Below are 16,399 nucleotides of genomic sequence, written 5' to 3' on the forward strand. Positions count from 1 at the left end.
ACTTGGTGAGCTTTTCAGAAAGAGCTCTGTAGTTTATGAGTGTACATTTCCAAAAGAACTTTTGGATGCCTATCAACATCTGAAATAACTCAGCTGCTTCTACCATGGATGCCCTCTTCTGGGCTGCTCAACAGCTGATTTTTCAGGGCAGTGCCAAGCCATGATCACACTAGGAAAAACACGGTTTTCAGAGGCAGCTTCACTGTCCTTAAAATGTTCACGAGTTAAAACTCCACTTCTCAGCCTCTGGGTCTCCTTAAAACAATCTGCTGACCTGTTACTTTTAGGCAAGGCAATTTTAACTACTGGATCCAGAATTTTAAAAGAATGTCTGCTTTCACATAGTAAGGTAATTCAGATTAGCTAGGTCTAGTTAATGTTTTGATGGCAGAATTCAAACCAAAAACACTGACAAAGGGACCCTGATTAGTCAGTCAGGGTCAAATCTGTATAGAAACCTCTAGCTACAAGGGGTTTCTCATCTAAACAGAATGGTTGCAATGGAGGGAGGGTGTATTGTTACTTCTATTTTAGACGTTGGTTGCTAAGACACTTGCAAGAGCAGAGGCAGATCTGACAACTTTGATTATGGCTCCGATGTTCCCAGGTCACTGTTCAGGCACCTCTCTTCTGCAGGAATTCTCAAACTCTGGGAACATCACTGTTTATGAGCCAATGATGTGCCCTAAGGTTTTTGCTTTTAATACATTTCTGAAGAGAAATACGAGGCTCAGTTTATGGTAGCTATTACAACATTTGAGATAAGACTTCAGCTAAGAAGTCTTAGACTAAGAATGCAGCTAAGTTACACAGCTATAGATTGATCTGGTAGCAGGAGTGCGAGGGGAAATGGCACAAGGCAATGTTTCTCCAATCAAAGCTCTGTGACCTTGGTACTCTTTTGCTATGCCTTACTCTTGTTTCTGAGAAAGCAGAAACAATATACTTGAATATACTGACTTTTTAACTGTTTAGTTTGTCATCTTTTTTTGTTGGTTTCCTCCATTTTTCTGTTCAAAATTGGTTATTTATAGGAATCTTCTCTAATTTTTCTTTTATTCAATATATCAAAAAGCGTTATCTTCATTCTGGCATTTGCCAAAGGTAGAAAGTTAAGACTATCTTTAGTATTGTGTTAAAATCACAAATTTTCTGCAGTACCTAGTGTGCATTACTTAGTGAGCTGTATCAACTCATCCTTAAGTACTTTACTGTAAAATAATTTTCAGGAACTGCCAAGCTCTAAACACTGTGAAAGGCTAAGCGTCTCTTACTACCGTTTTCTGCAATACTTCATCTTTGGTTGTGAAAAAACAACTAGCAGTGCTTATTTGAAGCAGTTCAGCATGTCAGCAACATGACTGGTTCTGTCACTTCTCGCAAAGATGTGAGAGAAAGGATCAAAGGTGATGGTTACAACACTGTAGGAATAGCCAGGACTGTAGAGAAAAATTGGGGAAGTCTTCTCTTTCATGTGGAAATAAAGCAATACTCTGCACTTAAAACGCTCTGGGTAAAATCACAGCTGCACTGAAATCAGCAAAAATTTGGTTTTTGTTTCTATTGCAACTACGATGACTCCTTCATAGTCGTGCTAGTTAATAACATTTAAAAAAATGACTTACCTTTGCAGGTAGGTGATGTTGTCCATGTTCCATTTTCTAAGCAAATGCTCCGCAGGGGTCCCTCCAGCATGTAACCACTGTAGCACGAGTAGGTGATCATATCTCCATACTGATAGAAGCTACCACGGATGAAAGCATTCTCTATATGAGCGGGGGGGCCGCAAGATATCTCTAAACAAAAGAAATCACACAGAGTCTGGTGAACTACAATGCCTGCATGATATGGTTTCCAGTGCTTCATCCACAGGACTCAGGAGACGTTGAGAGACCTCTGGTAAAAATGCAGTAAGTGGTGCTTCATAGTGTGTACACTCAGGGCAAACCTGTGACACATGAACATCAGTTTTAAGTAACACAGCAATCAACCATATACAACAGAAACTATGAGATGGTCTCATGATATACATGAGGTTGAGTCTGCAGGGTGATGTCACTGCACAGGCCAATACTGTTCGCAAGAAGCCAAAAAATCTTTTAGTCATCTTCTGAAAAAAAGGATTTTCCATCAGTGTCAATACATACAATAAAAGTCTGCTTTTCCATATAGCCCTTGCTTCACCATAATCTCAAAGGCATTCTCAGGATATTCAGCGCATTCAACAAGCAAATATGGCTGTACTGCTTGCAAAATGTAAATTGAGAAGAAAACAACATCTAGAACCAAATAGACAATAGCATGAGTGGCCATCAACTCATAAACATGCTCTGAAATAACTGTTAGAAGGAAAAATGAGCTCTTTTGTACAGCTTCTTCGGTTGTTCCTATGTGCCAGGGTCTCTAGAAGCAAACTAGCTCTCCACATGCAGATAAAAGATCCCTCCATTCGGAATAACTGCAGCTATACAGAGGTAACTATGCTAACAGGTTTGTGCTGTCACATTCCTGTTTGATACAGATGCTGTCAACAGCCCTATGGAACTGCAGGGATCTGTTCTTTACTGTATTGTACTGTACCGTACTTACTTTCACACTTAGCTGTTGTAGGAGTCCAAGTCTCATCAGCATTACACGTGATCACAGCCTGCCCTTTCAACTGGTAGCCTTCCCTGCACCTGATGGACACATTCTGCCCAACGTAAAAATCCACCTCGGAGAGAAGGGCATTCTCTGGGATTATGAAAGGCACAGGACAAGGGTTTGCTATTGAAAAAAAGGGAGTGAGGGAAGAGGAAAAAGGAAAAAGAGAGAAATGGAACTTTAGAAGAATTTCTGCAGATTTCAGCTCCAAATCATAGAAATGGATGCTCATCAAAAGTCACATTTTTAATTTGCTGTAAAATTATGAGATTTAGGTTATAAAATAATGATAAAATTTTTTACTCTCTTCAATCATAAAGCTTGCTACCATACTCTAATGAAATCTGTGGAAGATATAGTTAAGGACCTAAGTGAAAAGTATCTTCATTTTACAATCACACCATTCTCTCTTTCCTTCCTGCTTGTCATAACCCTAGTGCAAAAAATTCAATAAAAAGAGTCAGACTCATTCCATTCCTTGATCTTTGGGCCTGGATCAATACAGAGCAGCATGAAATCCAGATCCTTGAGCACAGACATTACAGTTTAAAAATTCTATAAATATCTTACCTTCTACTGGCTGTAAACTTACTGAGCTATTTTTGTATAGTCTATTGATCTCACCATGAGCATGGAAAAGGCTGGACTTTATATACATCAGAGATTAATCCAGCTTCATAAAACAAATATCCTGTGAGCCTGCTGCTGTACAAAACCTGTAACGCCTCAATTACTACCCTAAGACAACAGAAGATCTCAAAGGTAGTTACAACAACAGGAATGGCTATTATAGTGTGCACAGTGGACATGTTTATAAGGTGATATTTCATAAAATCACAGAAAATCTACATAGACATTTAGTCCAACCTTCTTTTTAAAGGAGGACCAACAAGGTTGGGCCACTCTGGGCCTTGAACAGCTGAAATATGAGTATTTTTAAATATAGATGTTTCACATCCTCCCTGGTCCCATTTCAGTTTCTTCAGACACTCAATTGGAACTTCCTTTGTTGCAACTTGGCTTCACTGTCTCTCAATCTACTACTACAAACATCTGAAAGAAGTTTGGCTCTTTTTTATTTCCACATTGCCAATAGGTAAACAAAGATAAGGAGGTATCCATTGCCTTCTCTTCCAAAGGCTGAACAAGCACTTTTCTCTCACCTGCTGCTCACAAATCAAGTCGCTGACTCCAACTGACTCTTCACTAACAGCATTCCAAATAAAAGGAATTACACTGAACACAGCTTGTTCTTTTAGTGTCATGCAAATGCACTCAGACAAGATAATGCTTTGGCATATGTCAGTAACTGCATCCTTTGTTCCTTTATAAAAAACATGATGCGCACCAGCAAATTTACAAACCTAGTTCAAACCAATTTTTTAAACTATGAATAACAAATTCTGCTCTTGACCACCCCAAAAGAAAATTACAGTACATCTCTGCCAATATCTGCAGAAGTTGCTCTCAATTACTACCATTATAAACTAAGAGTAATCTAGTCTTTAATGCTTGCAAGTTAAAACCCCTTTTTCATTACAAAGCAAACACACACGTTTACAGAGAGGCAAAGGATTACTCCATCTTCCATCCCTTGTGCACTCCGCTGTAGGTTCTCCTTCCAAACTGTATCCGCTCTTGCAGAAATATGCTATAGTACTGCCAACTGTATTATTTTCATAAACTGCCTTCCCATTCAACAAAGAAAGTGGAACTTTGCATCTGGTTTCTGCAAAGAATGAGATGTCATTAATGCAGCTTGATATTAGACTTGGACTTGCAACAATTCCTGAGCTACTCATACAGTATGTTTAAAGTAGCAGCCACAGATCAATAAATCAAGAAAATCACCAGAAGAGTTTAGCAGACATAGTACAGACTTGCACAGAAGCTAGGAAAGGAGCTCCTCCCATTGACAGGTAAATGCTACAGTCACATGTTTATCAGGTCAAGAAAATTTGGCAGGATACGTTAATGACCTTGTACTGGGGTAAATAGGACAGAACATGGAAATGGTTCTTTCTCACTGCTAAGAAATACCTCAGAAATTTGCAGTCCTTTGCAACTTCCATTTTGACAGACAAGAAATACCAGATGAAATGCAGGATGGTGCAAGATGCTGATGCTTAAACTACTAATTGTCCCCCTGAAGATTCTCAGCTGTGTTTCTGAAACCAGCAGACAGTCAGCCCGGGTTGGGTTACTGCTGCTACACAACAGACTCTGTTCCATGTCTCATTTACCATTCAGTTTTCCTGAGTGATCAGAATAATAGGATGACTTAAGATTAAACTAGCAAAGGCAGACACATGGTAGTGGGGCAACAGGAATAGAAAAGGTAGGAGGAAGTAGTTGTACTTAACCTTGTTCAAATGGGTCTTTCTTGACGTCATGCTTATTTCAACACTGCTAGTCGGTGGCTTCTCTTAGGTGCCCCCTACAGTATTTGTGATTTCCTCTTTGATGAGAATTTCCCCTGTCAACATTGCAGACTGCTCCTCTAAGGTATGCAAAGCACTGGAGAACTGCAATGCACAGTGAGCTGTGTACTGTGTGACCAGACTACTATGATGATCCTTCATGCAGTTTTCATAGCTCTGGTGACAAGAACCTAACACCTGCCTTGAGTGGAAGATCATTATTTGTCTTACTTGGGTGAAGCTGTCAATGGGGAGACCAAAAGCATGTGCAGCAGGGACATGAACAGCCTGAAAGAAAGTGCAGTGGCAAAAAACTGGACAAGTGTATTTCTTAAAGAAAACGCGAGAAGCACAGACTTTATCATTTCATGGCTAAAAGGCCAGGAAATAACAAAACTCATACTTGGAAGTAAATTATAATGGAATTCACTATGTTTCTATACACTTTATATTTTGAACAATGTCATCCAACAATACTATCTCTTCATATTTAGAACCTCACTTCTTTTTCTGTTTTTGTGTTTAAAGCCTAGTTTCTAACCACTACTGCCCAATCCATGTAACACGGGTATTTCTTGCAACAAGGGCTATTGTGGAAGCATCAGAAAGCACCAGCATGCAGACTGGTATGTCATGCATTCACAGTATTTGTTCAAAGGAGGATTGTGAAGGCTAAAGGCTGAGCTGCTGATACTGAACTTAACACAATCCTGTTGCTGGATTTGGGCCCAAAATTCAGAGAAATAATATCAACGTGGCCACTGACTTCAAAAGGTTGCTGAGAGAAGACTCACATTTCTGAGTCCATTGTCTTTTGTTAATGCTTTGATTTTCTGAGACTGTAAACAATGCCATCTCTCACTAAGATTATAAAATTGCAGAATAACAGCTACGGAAAAATGATGTCTAAGTCTCCTGATTCAGTAACAAACACTGTTCCTTTTGACACATTTCATTTTTTCAGGCACCATTTTCAATACATATCACTGAACTGCTTCCAAAAAGCTTCCCTGAACTGCTTCCCTGGACCATGTGATGATACACATGCATATCAGGGCAGCTACTCCTTATTCGAAATTAGAGCATGCCAGGCTACAAAAAACGTTTACCTTCACACAGTGGTAATGGCTTACTCCAGCTCCCATTGGCAAGACATGTGATATTCTGGGGTCCAACAAGATGGTAGCCAGAGCTGCATACAAAGGTTACATTACTTCTGTATGTGTTTCCTGTAGAAATGGCCTCTGCTTTTTCTACTGTGGGATGCAGCCCGCAAGTAATTCCTAGAAAAGAAAGGAAGTTTTTGGTATTGTACAAACAAAGAAGCTCATTCTGCCTGGCTTGTACACCCTGTCTAACAGCTCTATTCACAGATGGAATTAATGGAAAGATAGGAAGAAATAAGTTGGGAAATACAATATGGAGAAGGGCTATGCAACTGCCCTCTCTCCTGGAATTCAAGCTGCAGACACCAGAGAAGAGAACCCATCCTAGTGCATCTGACAGTGTTGTAAGCTATGAGATGCATTTAATCAGATAGCAATACAGAACATTTCTTGTGAGCAAACCAGAGGATGCATTTTCAGGCTCCTCTGCTCCCTATACAGTGGAAGATGATCTCAGGATATCTCCAACAAAAATGAGAGCAGTTACAAAAGACTGTGCCCCCTTGTACCAGTCTCCGCACAGCGGAGACTAGGCACACTCATCAAAGCTAAGAGAGAAGAATCCAAGTGATAGGACATCACCACAAGAAGATGGAAAATAACTTACTGGTAGAGATAATAAAACCTGGCCATTTTATTTACAACTTGTATGAAATAAGTCTTAAATCTTTCTTTCCATGCTTGTACAATTAATTGTCGACTGCTGCCCAGAACCAAGATTTTTTCCTAAGAAAACTCTTGATCTCCAGACATGCAAAGGGTCCAGGACATATTAGCCTTTGCACTGCAGAGTCAAACCTCCACAGCCTGTCATGATCAAGGCCTTGCACATTTTAATGTAAGGCAAATAAAATGTAACAGGCCACATTCTTCTCTAGCAACCTGAGCACAGAATTACGCTTGTGCTGTTTTAATATGCTAAAATGAGCTCCCTTTAGACCCGAGAGAGACTGCCAACGAGAACTCTTCAGCTAGCTTTCCCTCTAACTCCTCCAGTTACGGCCTTCCAGCTGGAGAGGAAGACGAGGTGGAAGCCAACCAAAGTACTCTGCCAGTTAGCTCCTCCAGGAGAACTGCCAACATGTTGCTCTGCTTTGCTACTTACGCCTACAGAAAGGAGCAGTGGGGCTCCACTTCTTGTCAACGTGGCAAATTCTTCGGCTTGGTCCCTGTAGTTCAAAACCAGGGTCACAGCTGTAAAAGGCCTCACTGCCAAACAGGAACTCTTCTCCTTGAACAGATCCATTTTCGATCATCTCTGGGGGCCCACAAGATACTCCTGTAACATAAGGGAATATGCTCCAGATATAGTGCATACAACATACAGCTTGTCCCACTCACAGCTTCTCCAGAGTTTTCACTGTGAGAAACAGGGAAAGAATAACACAGTGATTTTAAGGACATTCCCAGATATTTGCTGCTAAGTAGCAGAACAGTAGCAGAGTCATGCTTCGTGCTCCTGATTATTCTGAAAGACAAAATCAATTGTGGCTGTACTGGCAGGAAGCCCTGGGAAATTACACAGTTGACACCTAAAATCAAAGCTGAACTCCATGCAAGTATTTATTGTAGACAACTTCTGATTTGGAATTGCAGTCAGAGGGAATCAGGCATCTCAAAGAATCTAAGGCCCTTGAAAACCAGTATCCATAGAATTACAGCTGCAACTGTTGGTAACTAAGGTGGTCAGAGAACCTTAGAAATCCCAGAAACCATGATGTCAAAGTGGCAGAACTGCTTAGATTTCAGACACTGCCCTTCCAAAATAGAGAATAATCTGCAACTTGACAGTTATTTCTTGTATCAATAACCTCATAAAGGAATACAGCTCTCCAATTTGTTACTGATACTCTTTGTTCAAAGTTTCAGAAAAATTCTACTGTTCTTGTCTTATTTAAGCATGAAGTTAATACAAAATATTTAAATTACTTTACATCATTAATAATTTTCCTTTGACTTATCAGAAGATGCACAAAGACAAAACAACAGAAAGAATGTCAAAACTCCTTTGGGCACAGAGCCCTATGTCTGAAGTAGACAAAAGTGGAAGTATTCAACATCAGCTGCTTTGGAACTTGTTTGCCCAGCTTTCTTAGAGGCTCAGGGGCACAGAGGTGGGAAGGTGGAGTGATTTCCTTCACGCTGTTACCTGTATACACCAGTAATTCTGGACATCTCCCGGGATGCAATCTGTGGTACTTACCAAAATGTTTTAGACATATGAAGACACTGTGAGTTATAAATCAGTTACAAAACATTGTGTTTTCTGGTTAAAACCACCCTTGACCACATTCATCAAGTGAGAAACTCAGATGGAACATACTTCTGCATGTTGGCACTGAGCCACTCCAAAGCTTGTCTTCTTGGCAAGTCCGTTCTGTATCACCCTGTGAAACAAGAGACAATACTCAAAAAACAATTTCACCTTTTTTCTCCCTTTAACTCTAGTATCCAGCAAGCCCAGTGAACTTTCCCTCCATGTGCAACCCATATAAACAGGGAGCTACAGCCCAAGCAGAGTGGGAAAGTGCAGATTATTGTTTGTAGACCAATTGCTTGAGGTCAGTTAGTCATTTCCCTTGTCTGTCTCCCTGGAGTACCACTGCTTTTGTCAGTTTTGCCATTCTTGTTCCCAGGAATGTGTTACCATGGCACGTCTCCTTCCAATACCCCCTTAATGAAAATTTAACTTGCATTCTTTTCAACAACAATTCAAGCCTGTGGTTTGTAAACACACTACGCTGACTTTCATCATGTCCCAAGAACTCCTGCTTTAAATTTGGTAATAAATAATATTATTTCTTTCTCATGTGCATATTTTACTAATTTCTAATTTTAATCCAAAACTTGAAGAACATCCAAAATTCTCCCTTGAATTAATATGCTCTAATTACAAATCAAGCCCAATGAGAAGGGTAGCTGTCTGGAATAAGTGCTGTACAGCACTGTACCCAGTGGGCTGAACTTTCCAGAGGAAAAATATAAAAACAAATTGACATTAGGTGGCGAAGCTGGTATATAAAGCATGGATCCATTTTTTACTATACAAAAGTGTCCTCTTAACACCAAAAAAAACATTTAACAGCAACTCTACCCATCTATCTAAATATCAACTCAACCCTTCATCCCTACTGTAATTGCATGTGGCAACACAATGCAAATGAGATTTGTTGTTACCTGTGCACTCTTTAAACTCTCCTTTTTATAAATACTGAGCAACCGAGTGCATAAAGTTTATATTTATCATTGGTGTTACTGCAGTGTCTAGAAGCGTGACACTGGATTTTGCTTGTATACATGGAACACAGAAGGGAGAGACAGCCTCTGTCCTGAAGGACTCCCTGCTGAGTGTCCTGTATACTGGCATCCCCTGGGGCTCATTATGGTCATGCTGCGCCTCAGAGACCAACTTATGGATTCACTGCAGCTTTTGAAAATACATGATGGAACTGTAAAATGGTTAGCATGCGTCCTGATAACTGGACATCAGAGGTGCTCCAGAACTCAGATGGAGGTAACAGTGCTCATAATAAAAACAACACGGAGGTGTTCCCAACTCCATGAATGCATAAAGCTGCCATTAAACAAACTGCAGTCTGTCTCATAAAAAGGAAAGAAAAAAAGAAATAATTTCTACACCATCTAGCAGTATCGCAGAACTGAGGGCAGTAGCATTTATCACGAGCTTTGACTTTTGAACTTACAGTGCGTGGAATGTTATGAAATTAAGGGAAGAATATGACCTGAGATCAGAGAGCTAGTACAAGAGCAACATGTGAGAAATCAATTCTTCTATGACTTAATACCAGAAGTATGTATCATTGTTCACAGAAGTAATAAAAAATTTTTTTAAGTAATATGATTTCAGAAGGCTGAAATAATCTTCACTTAAAAAGTAACACTAAAAGGTATTCGCTGAATACATATTCTTGAGCAAGATATTTGTACTTGCTTCATTTATTTCATTAGCACATTGAAAGAATACCCCAGACAGACTGGGAGCATTCTACATACAATAATAAAAGCAGATAACTGATCTTCTGTATCAGATAAGGGTATACACTAATGCAGAGCAGGCATAATATATTCTCTGTCATGACGTAAGAACAGGAAAGGACAGCTAAAAGTTTAGAGTGTTAGGGAATGAGGTTGCTTACTTGTAATTCATAGCCAGAATCACATTCATAAAGAACCACATCTTTATAGTTGAATTTGGTGCCAGCCACAAATCCATGCTCTGGAGATTCTGGGATCCCACATGACACAGGAATGCAAATGTCATCAGAAAACTCTGGCATCCAAACGCCATTTTCCTGAAAAATATATGTGATAAAAAAGTGTGAAGCATCATTCTATATGCTAAATTTAACTTAAATGAAAAATTTAGGGAAGTCATAGCAGAAACATCCAATAGCTGTGGGCTTACAGATGTGGTTAATGTAATGTTATCTGTGAAATCCTTAACAAAACTCAGTAATGTAAGTAACATTTCTAGAGGGTCAACAAAGGCTGGAGTTTAGCTTTGACAGAAGTGCTCAGCTTGGACTTAGAAGACAGGAAGAACAAACTGTGAATGGAGAAAGAACCCTGGAAAGCAAGTTCTTTGTACAAGGTCGCCTAACAGCTCATAGAACACAACAGAAAAAAAATGAGAATTGCCCAGTTCCATGTTCTGCACTTTTCTCCTGTCTGAAAGTTCAATATCATGACTAAGTACTTCAGCTGCCCGCCCCTGTCCTTTGAAGGGGCCTGATACCTGAACAGAAAATCATCAAACACATTTAACCCCTACTTCAACTGATCTTTGTAAGGGCAAAATAAGAGCAGGCCTTCTCTAACAAGAAGTACTAATCCTGTGAGAAGTACATGATTTAATCTCTGAAGTGTGATAAAATGAATGCTTTTAAAAGGACAGCATTAGTTTTTGATGGAAGAATAAAATGTTAATTACCAGTTCTGAAAATCTACATGAAGAAAACTATTAATTGTTCCTACTGGAGAACAAGAAAGCATACTACATTTTGCAGGACATGCTTTACTTTTTTTGTGTGTGTGTGTGTGTGTGTGCATTTAAAAACCAAAGAGGACTCCTGAATTCAAAAGAGCCTGCAAAATAAAACAGTCCAGATAATAGTATACCTTGCATGTGGATGTGCTTGCTCCCACCAGAGTGTAGCCTTCTACACATGCCAAAGTGATGTTTGTGCTCACAGTGAAGTTGTCCCCAAGTACTATGACATGGGTGATATTTCCTGGGAGAGAACACTTTCTGGGGCAACAGGAAATACTTTGAGGAGACCACAGTCCATCTTCCTGACAAGTGCATACATCCACCTCTGTCATCATTGTGTAGCCTTCCAGGCATCTGCAACAAGAGCACAAACATCTCACCACAAAGATACAGCTAGGGACGAACTGATCTGCTCATTACAGAGACAATCATTTCTCAGCATTAGCTGTTCATAAGCACACCCTAATGCTTATATCAAAAGTATTCCATTGCCATAGCCAGAAGTTTCAGACTTCAACTGCTTCCTGTTGCAAGGGAAAATGAGTTAGTGAGTTTAGTGCTTTGAGAATATTCAGTGCTTTAGTGCAGACCCTTCCCTTTGCAAGGAGGGCTTTTGGTAAAATCATGATAGAATGACAAGACCACTTACAGCTTCTCAATTGCCAATTGCTGAATACCCGATCTGCAACTTCCAGCATTCTAAAGCTGATCTTACTTTCTTCTAAGGACAAACCAAGCCTTAAACTTACCAAATGTTGCTTGCTTAGAAGTTCAAGGCTGATTTGTTCTGTGCCACACGGTGCTTCACTAAGATCAAATCAACTGGCCTGCAGGATCTGGCCAGCAGTGGATTTGCTTCTAAGCAAAAAAACACATCCCCTTTACCTTGTTAGAAATGCTGGGGAATGACTGATCCTGTTAAATTCACCTACACGCTACCCTCACAAATCTGTCCTCTACCATTTATTGCTTTTACTTCCAAAACAACATATCCCTTTCTGCCAAGGAATTATAGAATCATAGAATTGCTTAGGTTGGAAAAGACCTTAAAGGTCATCAAGTCCAACCGCAACTTGATGAAGTTCTTATTGGAGAATGAGATTTGCAGTATACACATTCCAAGAAACTAACAGAAATCTCTTTTTCTTGTCTGGGAAAAAGAGTGTGCATCAAAAGCACTTATTAACAGTGCAGTGTAATGTTGTATTAGATGAGACTCCAGGGAATAAGCCTCTCTGTATTGTTACAACATGAAACTGAAGCAGGAAGAACTAGAAAATGGGGTGCCAAAAGGGGAAAATAATTTTGTGCCTTGCTGACTGTTCTTGCTACCTGCTAAGAAGAACTACATCTGCAGAGCAGTGTTTCAGAGGAGAGGAAGAAGGCTCCAGAGTGGTGGAAGAAATACCTTGCTGAAATACTCTGCTGGAGTTTTCTCTGTGGTCCAAGTAATATTTTGTATGTGCATGGGGATGTGGGCTTTGTCTATTTACACAATGATACATTTTCTTCCAGGTCCTGTAAAAACTTTGACTAACTGAGAGTGCATAAGCTTTCCATCTTCATTCTTTAACAGAATGGTTTTACAGAAATATCACAGCAACAGTGTTCTTACCTGTACTGGACCTTGCTCCCATAGGTATGAGTGCTCCCAAGAACCTCTGCATTTGGGACAGAAGGTGGTGGGCCACAGCTTAGCAGCTCACAACTTGGATATGGCTTTTTCCAGACACCTGTCTCCACACAAGTTAGTTCTGGACTCCCCCGCATGACAAAACCTGTCAAGCAGGTATATATGACAGTGTTCTCATCTGAAGAGCTGCTCCCGTTGATGAATGTGTTGGGGATGATGGGTGGGGAGCCACAGGAAATCTGCCCGCAGCGAGGAAACCCAGCACTCCACCTGCCAGCTGTCTCACAGGTGATTTCAGAAGGTCCTAGCAGTTTAAAGCCCTCCAAGCATTGAAACCGGACACTTTTCCCACAGCTAAAATCTTCACCAAGAACAACCCCATTCTGAACTTGTGGTGCAGGACATTCACAGGGGAGGCAAGATGGAAGGCTTCCACTCCAGGAGCCATTGGACAAGCACTGCCGTAAAGGATTACCATGCAGCCAATAGCCAGGAAAGCACACATATTGTGCATATTCCCCATAGGTAAAGTCTGAGCCATTCAGAAAGCCATTAGAGATGTCTTCAGGAGGTCCACAAATGACTGGCTCACAGCGTGGAGCTTCTGAATCCCAGTTACCGTCACTTTGACAGGTAAGTGTGGACACTCCTTGCAGATTATATCCTTCATTGCACTGATACTGCACTTCTTTCCTAAATCCAAAATCTGAGCCACTCATTCTCCCGTTGGGAAGAGGCAGTGGCACAGGGCAGGTCACAGCTTTGCAAACTGGAGTAATTCCACTCCAGCTTCCATTTGTAAGGCAGACTCTACTTCTGTCCCCATCTAACACAAAACCTTCGTTGCAGCTATACTCTATACGCTTCTGGAATGTGTATTCTTCCCCAGTCACTTGACCATTCTCCAAAACCAGTGGTGGGCTGCAGGAAGCAGGGATGCAGATTGGTTCTCTACCATCCCATTTCTGGTTCTCGAGACATCTCCTCTCTGTGGGGCCATTCAACTGGTAGCCAGGATCACATTCATAGTAGACAATGCTCCCGTAAGTGTAGTTTTCGCCTCTTACATTCCCATTCATAAGCTGTGTAGGTGAGCTGCATGTTATCGCTTTGCAGTGTGGAGCAGTGTTACTCCACTGCCGATTCTGTAAACACAGTCGTGTGTCAGAGCCAATAAGTGTGAATCCCGGTTTACAGGTATACTGCACCATGCTACCAGGAGTGTTCTCAGTAAAATGTAAAAATCCATTATCTGGTGGTGACAGCAAGGTGCACTCTATTGAAATGCAGGAGGGGGCAGTGCCATTCCAGGCCCCATCTTCTTGGCAAGCTAGAACAGGATTTCCCAAGAGCTCATAGCCAGAGTAACATGTGTATAAAATGATAGTTCCAAATAAGAAAGTGGTCAGCTGCATTGCACTGTTCTCCTTTGAAGAACTTTTGAAGTTCTTCAAATTGTCACCCAATAATGTACGTGAAAGGGAGGGGCTCTCTGTCACACTCTCCGTGTTGGAATACTTTTCCCAGTGTCTAACCTGCATGTACTCCCCAAAGTCAATGTGAGGAGGCAGGCCACAGTCTGTTGGGAGGCACGTAGGAGTGGAACTGGACCAGCCTGATTCTTCACAGGTCTGCATGGCAAGGCCAGACAACTGGAAGCCTGGCACACAGCTGTAAATAACCATGGCCCCGTAGCTGTAATCTGCACCCTCCACAAAACCATTCTCAATAGGCTGAGGGGGCTGGCAATTTATAGCTTTGCAGGAGGGAACATCTGTACTCCACTCTCCTGTCTCTAGACAGCTTAGTGTTTCCTCTCCTTGGAGCTGGAAACCTCTGTCACAGGAATATTTAACTGTCTGCCCATAATGGAAGTTTGTGAATGAGTATCTGCCATTGAGGATCTTCTTTGGCCGTGGGCATTCAATAGGTTTGCAAACTGGTTTTCCTCCAAGCCACTGGCCATCTTCTCCGCAGAGAATAGTTGTGTTCCCTACCAGTTCAAAACCTGGTTTACATGTATAGAGGGCTGTGCTGAGGAAGGTGAGGCCCTGCACATCAACAATGCCATTCTGGATTTCTTCTGGTTGGGGGCACTCCACAGGAATACACTCTGGCAACGGGAAGCTCCATGAGCCATCAGCCTGGCATCTGATAGTTGGTTCGCCCTTCAGTAAAAACCCATCTACGCAAATGTACTTCACAGTGCTACCAAAATAAAGGGATGAAGTCAAGGTGTCACTGAAGGGGACGTACGGAGGCGCAGGACACTGTACAACTTTGCAGAAGGGAAAGGAATCATTCCACTGTTGAGAGGACAGACATTTCAGTACAGAGGAACCATGCAAGACATAACCTTCTTTGCAGGAGAACTGTACAACACCGACTTGATAGGTCACTTCCCTCAAAACCAGCTGATTTTCTGCCAAGGGTGGTTCTGGACATTTTGTTGGCACACATTTTGGGCTTTGCTTTTTGTTCCATTTCCCAGACTTCTGACACGTCCAAGAAACGTCTCCAATCAGCTCATAGCCCTCTTCACAGAAAAACTCAACTTTGGAACCTGTATCAAAGGTTTCTCCCTTGGAGTAGCCATGCTGGATGGGTGGTGGTTTTCCACAGCTGAGGGGAACACAGTGAGGAGGTGATTCACTGTACCACTGTCGATTGGCTTGGCAAATAAATACTGAGCTCCCAACCAGATGGTAGCCGGATTCGCACTGATAATTTGCCTGATTCTCAAAGAAGTGCCCAGTTGTTTCCTGTAAAAAAGATAAGACAGGGACATATCTGAAATGAAGACGTAAGACTGGGACAGTGGGAGTCTGATTGCATTATTTTTGTTCTCTCGATCTAGCTTTTAGCTGAATTCCAGACAGTAGACAAAGCTGTCCGCAAAGAAATGAACATGAATAAGAGACACAGCATGTCTTTCCTCAAATGATGCACTCTGCTATCAGGAAATCTGAAAGCACAATCAAAAAGAGAAGAAAAAATTCAAGGTTTAGAGAATAAATCTAGAAAATATTTCTTTCTGCGTTCTCCTCTCTTGACCAGTGAGACCAAAAGAAATGTAAACTGAAAGACAGAAATATGTTGAGAAAAGCTGCCAGGAAATGGACTACTGTAGCTACAGTTCCTTAGCTTACATGTGTATCCAAGGTTGGAGTCTTCAGATGTACTACTACTTTTTTAAGTGTCCCAAGTGTAGTTGCAGAGTTTTCAGCAGGCAGCTGAGAAGTCTATCAAAGTTGCAGAGCTGAGATATTAAAAATTGACTTTAATGGGAATGAACACCTACGGAGTAAACCTGCCTAAGGAAGACACTACCAAATTATATGCATTAATTAGAGGAGTATAGGTGTGGAAGGCCAAACAGAAATTGTTGCTATTACTGCTAGAACTTCATATGGGAATTGGAATGCAAAAAACCCAATTCTTAGCAAATGTACACTCCCATGTGGCTAGACGTAAGGAAAGAGGATAAATGTTCAGGTGAAAAATGCTAAAGAAATTCAAAGCTAAA

The 16,399-nt window shown here is 41.1% G+C and overlaps 1 protein-coding gene across 1 annotated transcript in view; it reads right to left on the reverse strand.

The window, feature by feature from the left end:
• The window catches only part of SVEP1 (sushi, von Willebrand factor type A, EGF and pentraxin domain containing 1), a 131,116-nt gene that overhangs the window by 17,559 nt on the left and 97,158 nt on the right, over window positions 1-16,399 (reverse strand). Inside the window, exons 38-46 of the mRNA XM_085212600.1 lie at window positions 12,856-15,635; window positions 11,369-11,594; window positions 10,387-10,542; window positions 8,553-8,616; window positions 7,335-7,508; window positions 6,173-6,346; window positions 4,199-4,372; window positions 2,590-2,766; window positions 1,626-1,796 (exon numbers count right to left, since the gene is read on the reverse strand). Coding sequence (XP_085068726.1) covers window positions 1,626-1,796; window positions 2,590-2,766; window positions 4,199-4,372; window positions 6,173-6,346; window positions 7,335-7,508; window positions 8,553-8,616; window positions 10,387-10,542; window positions 11,369-11,594; window positions 12,856-15,635 — 4,096 coding nt within the window. The remainder of the gene's footprint in view (window positions 1-1,625; window positions 1,797-2,589; window positions 2,767-4,198; window positions 4,373-6,172; window positions 6,347-7,334; window positions 7,509-8,552; window positions 8,617-10,386; window positions 10,543-11,368; window positions 11,595-12,855; window positions 15,636-16,399) is intronic.

Source organism: Meleagris gallopavo, chromosome Z (assembly GCF_905368555.1).
Source record: "Meleagris gallopavo chromosome Z, MGAL_WU_HG_1.1, whole genome shotgun sequence".
NCBI lineage: Eukaryota > Metazoa > Chordata > Aves > Galliformes > Phasianidae > Meleagris > Meleagris gallopavo.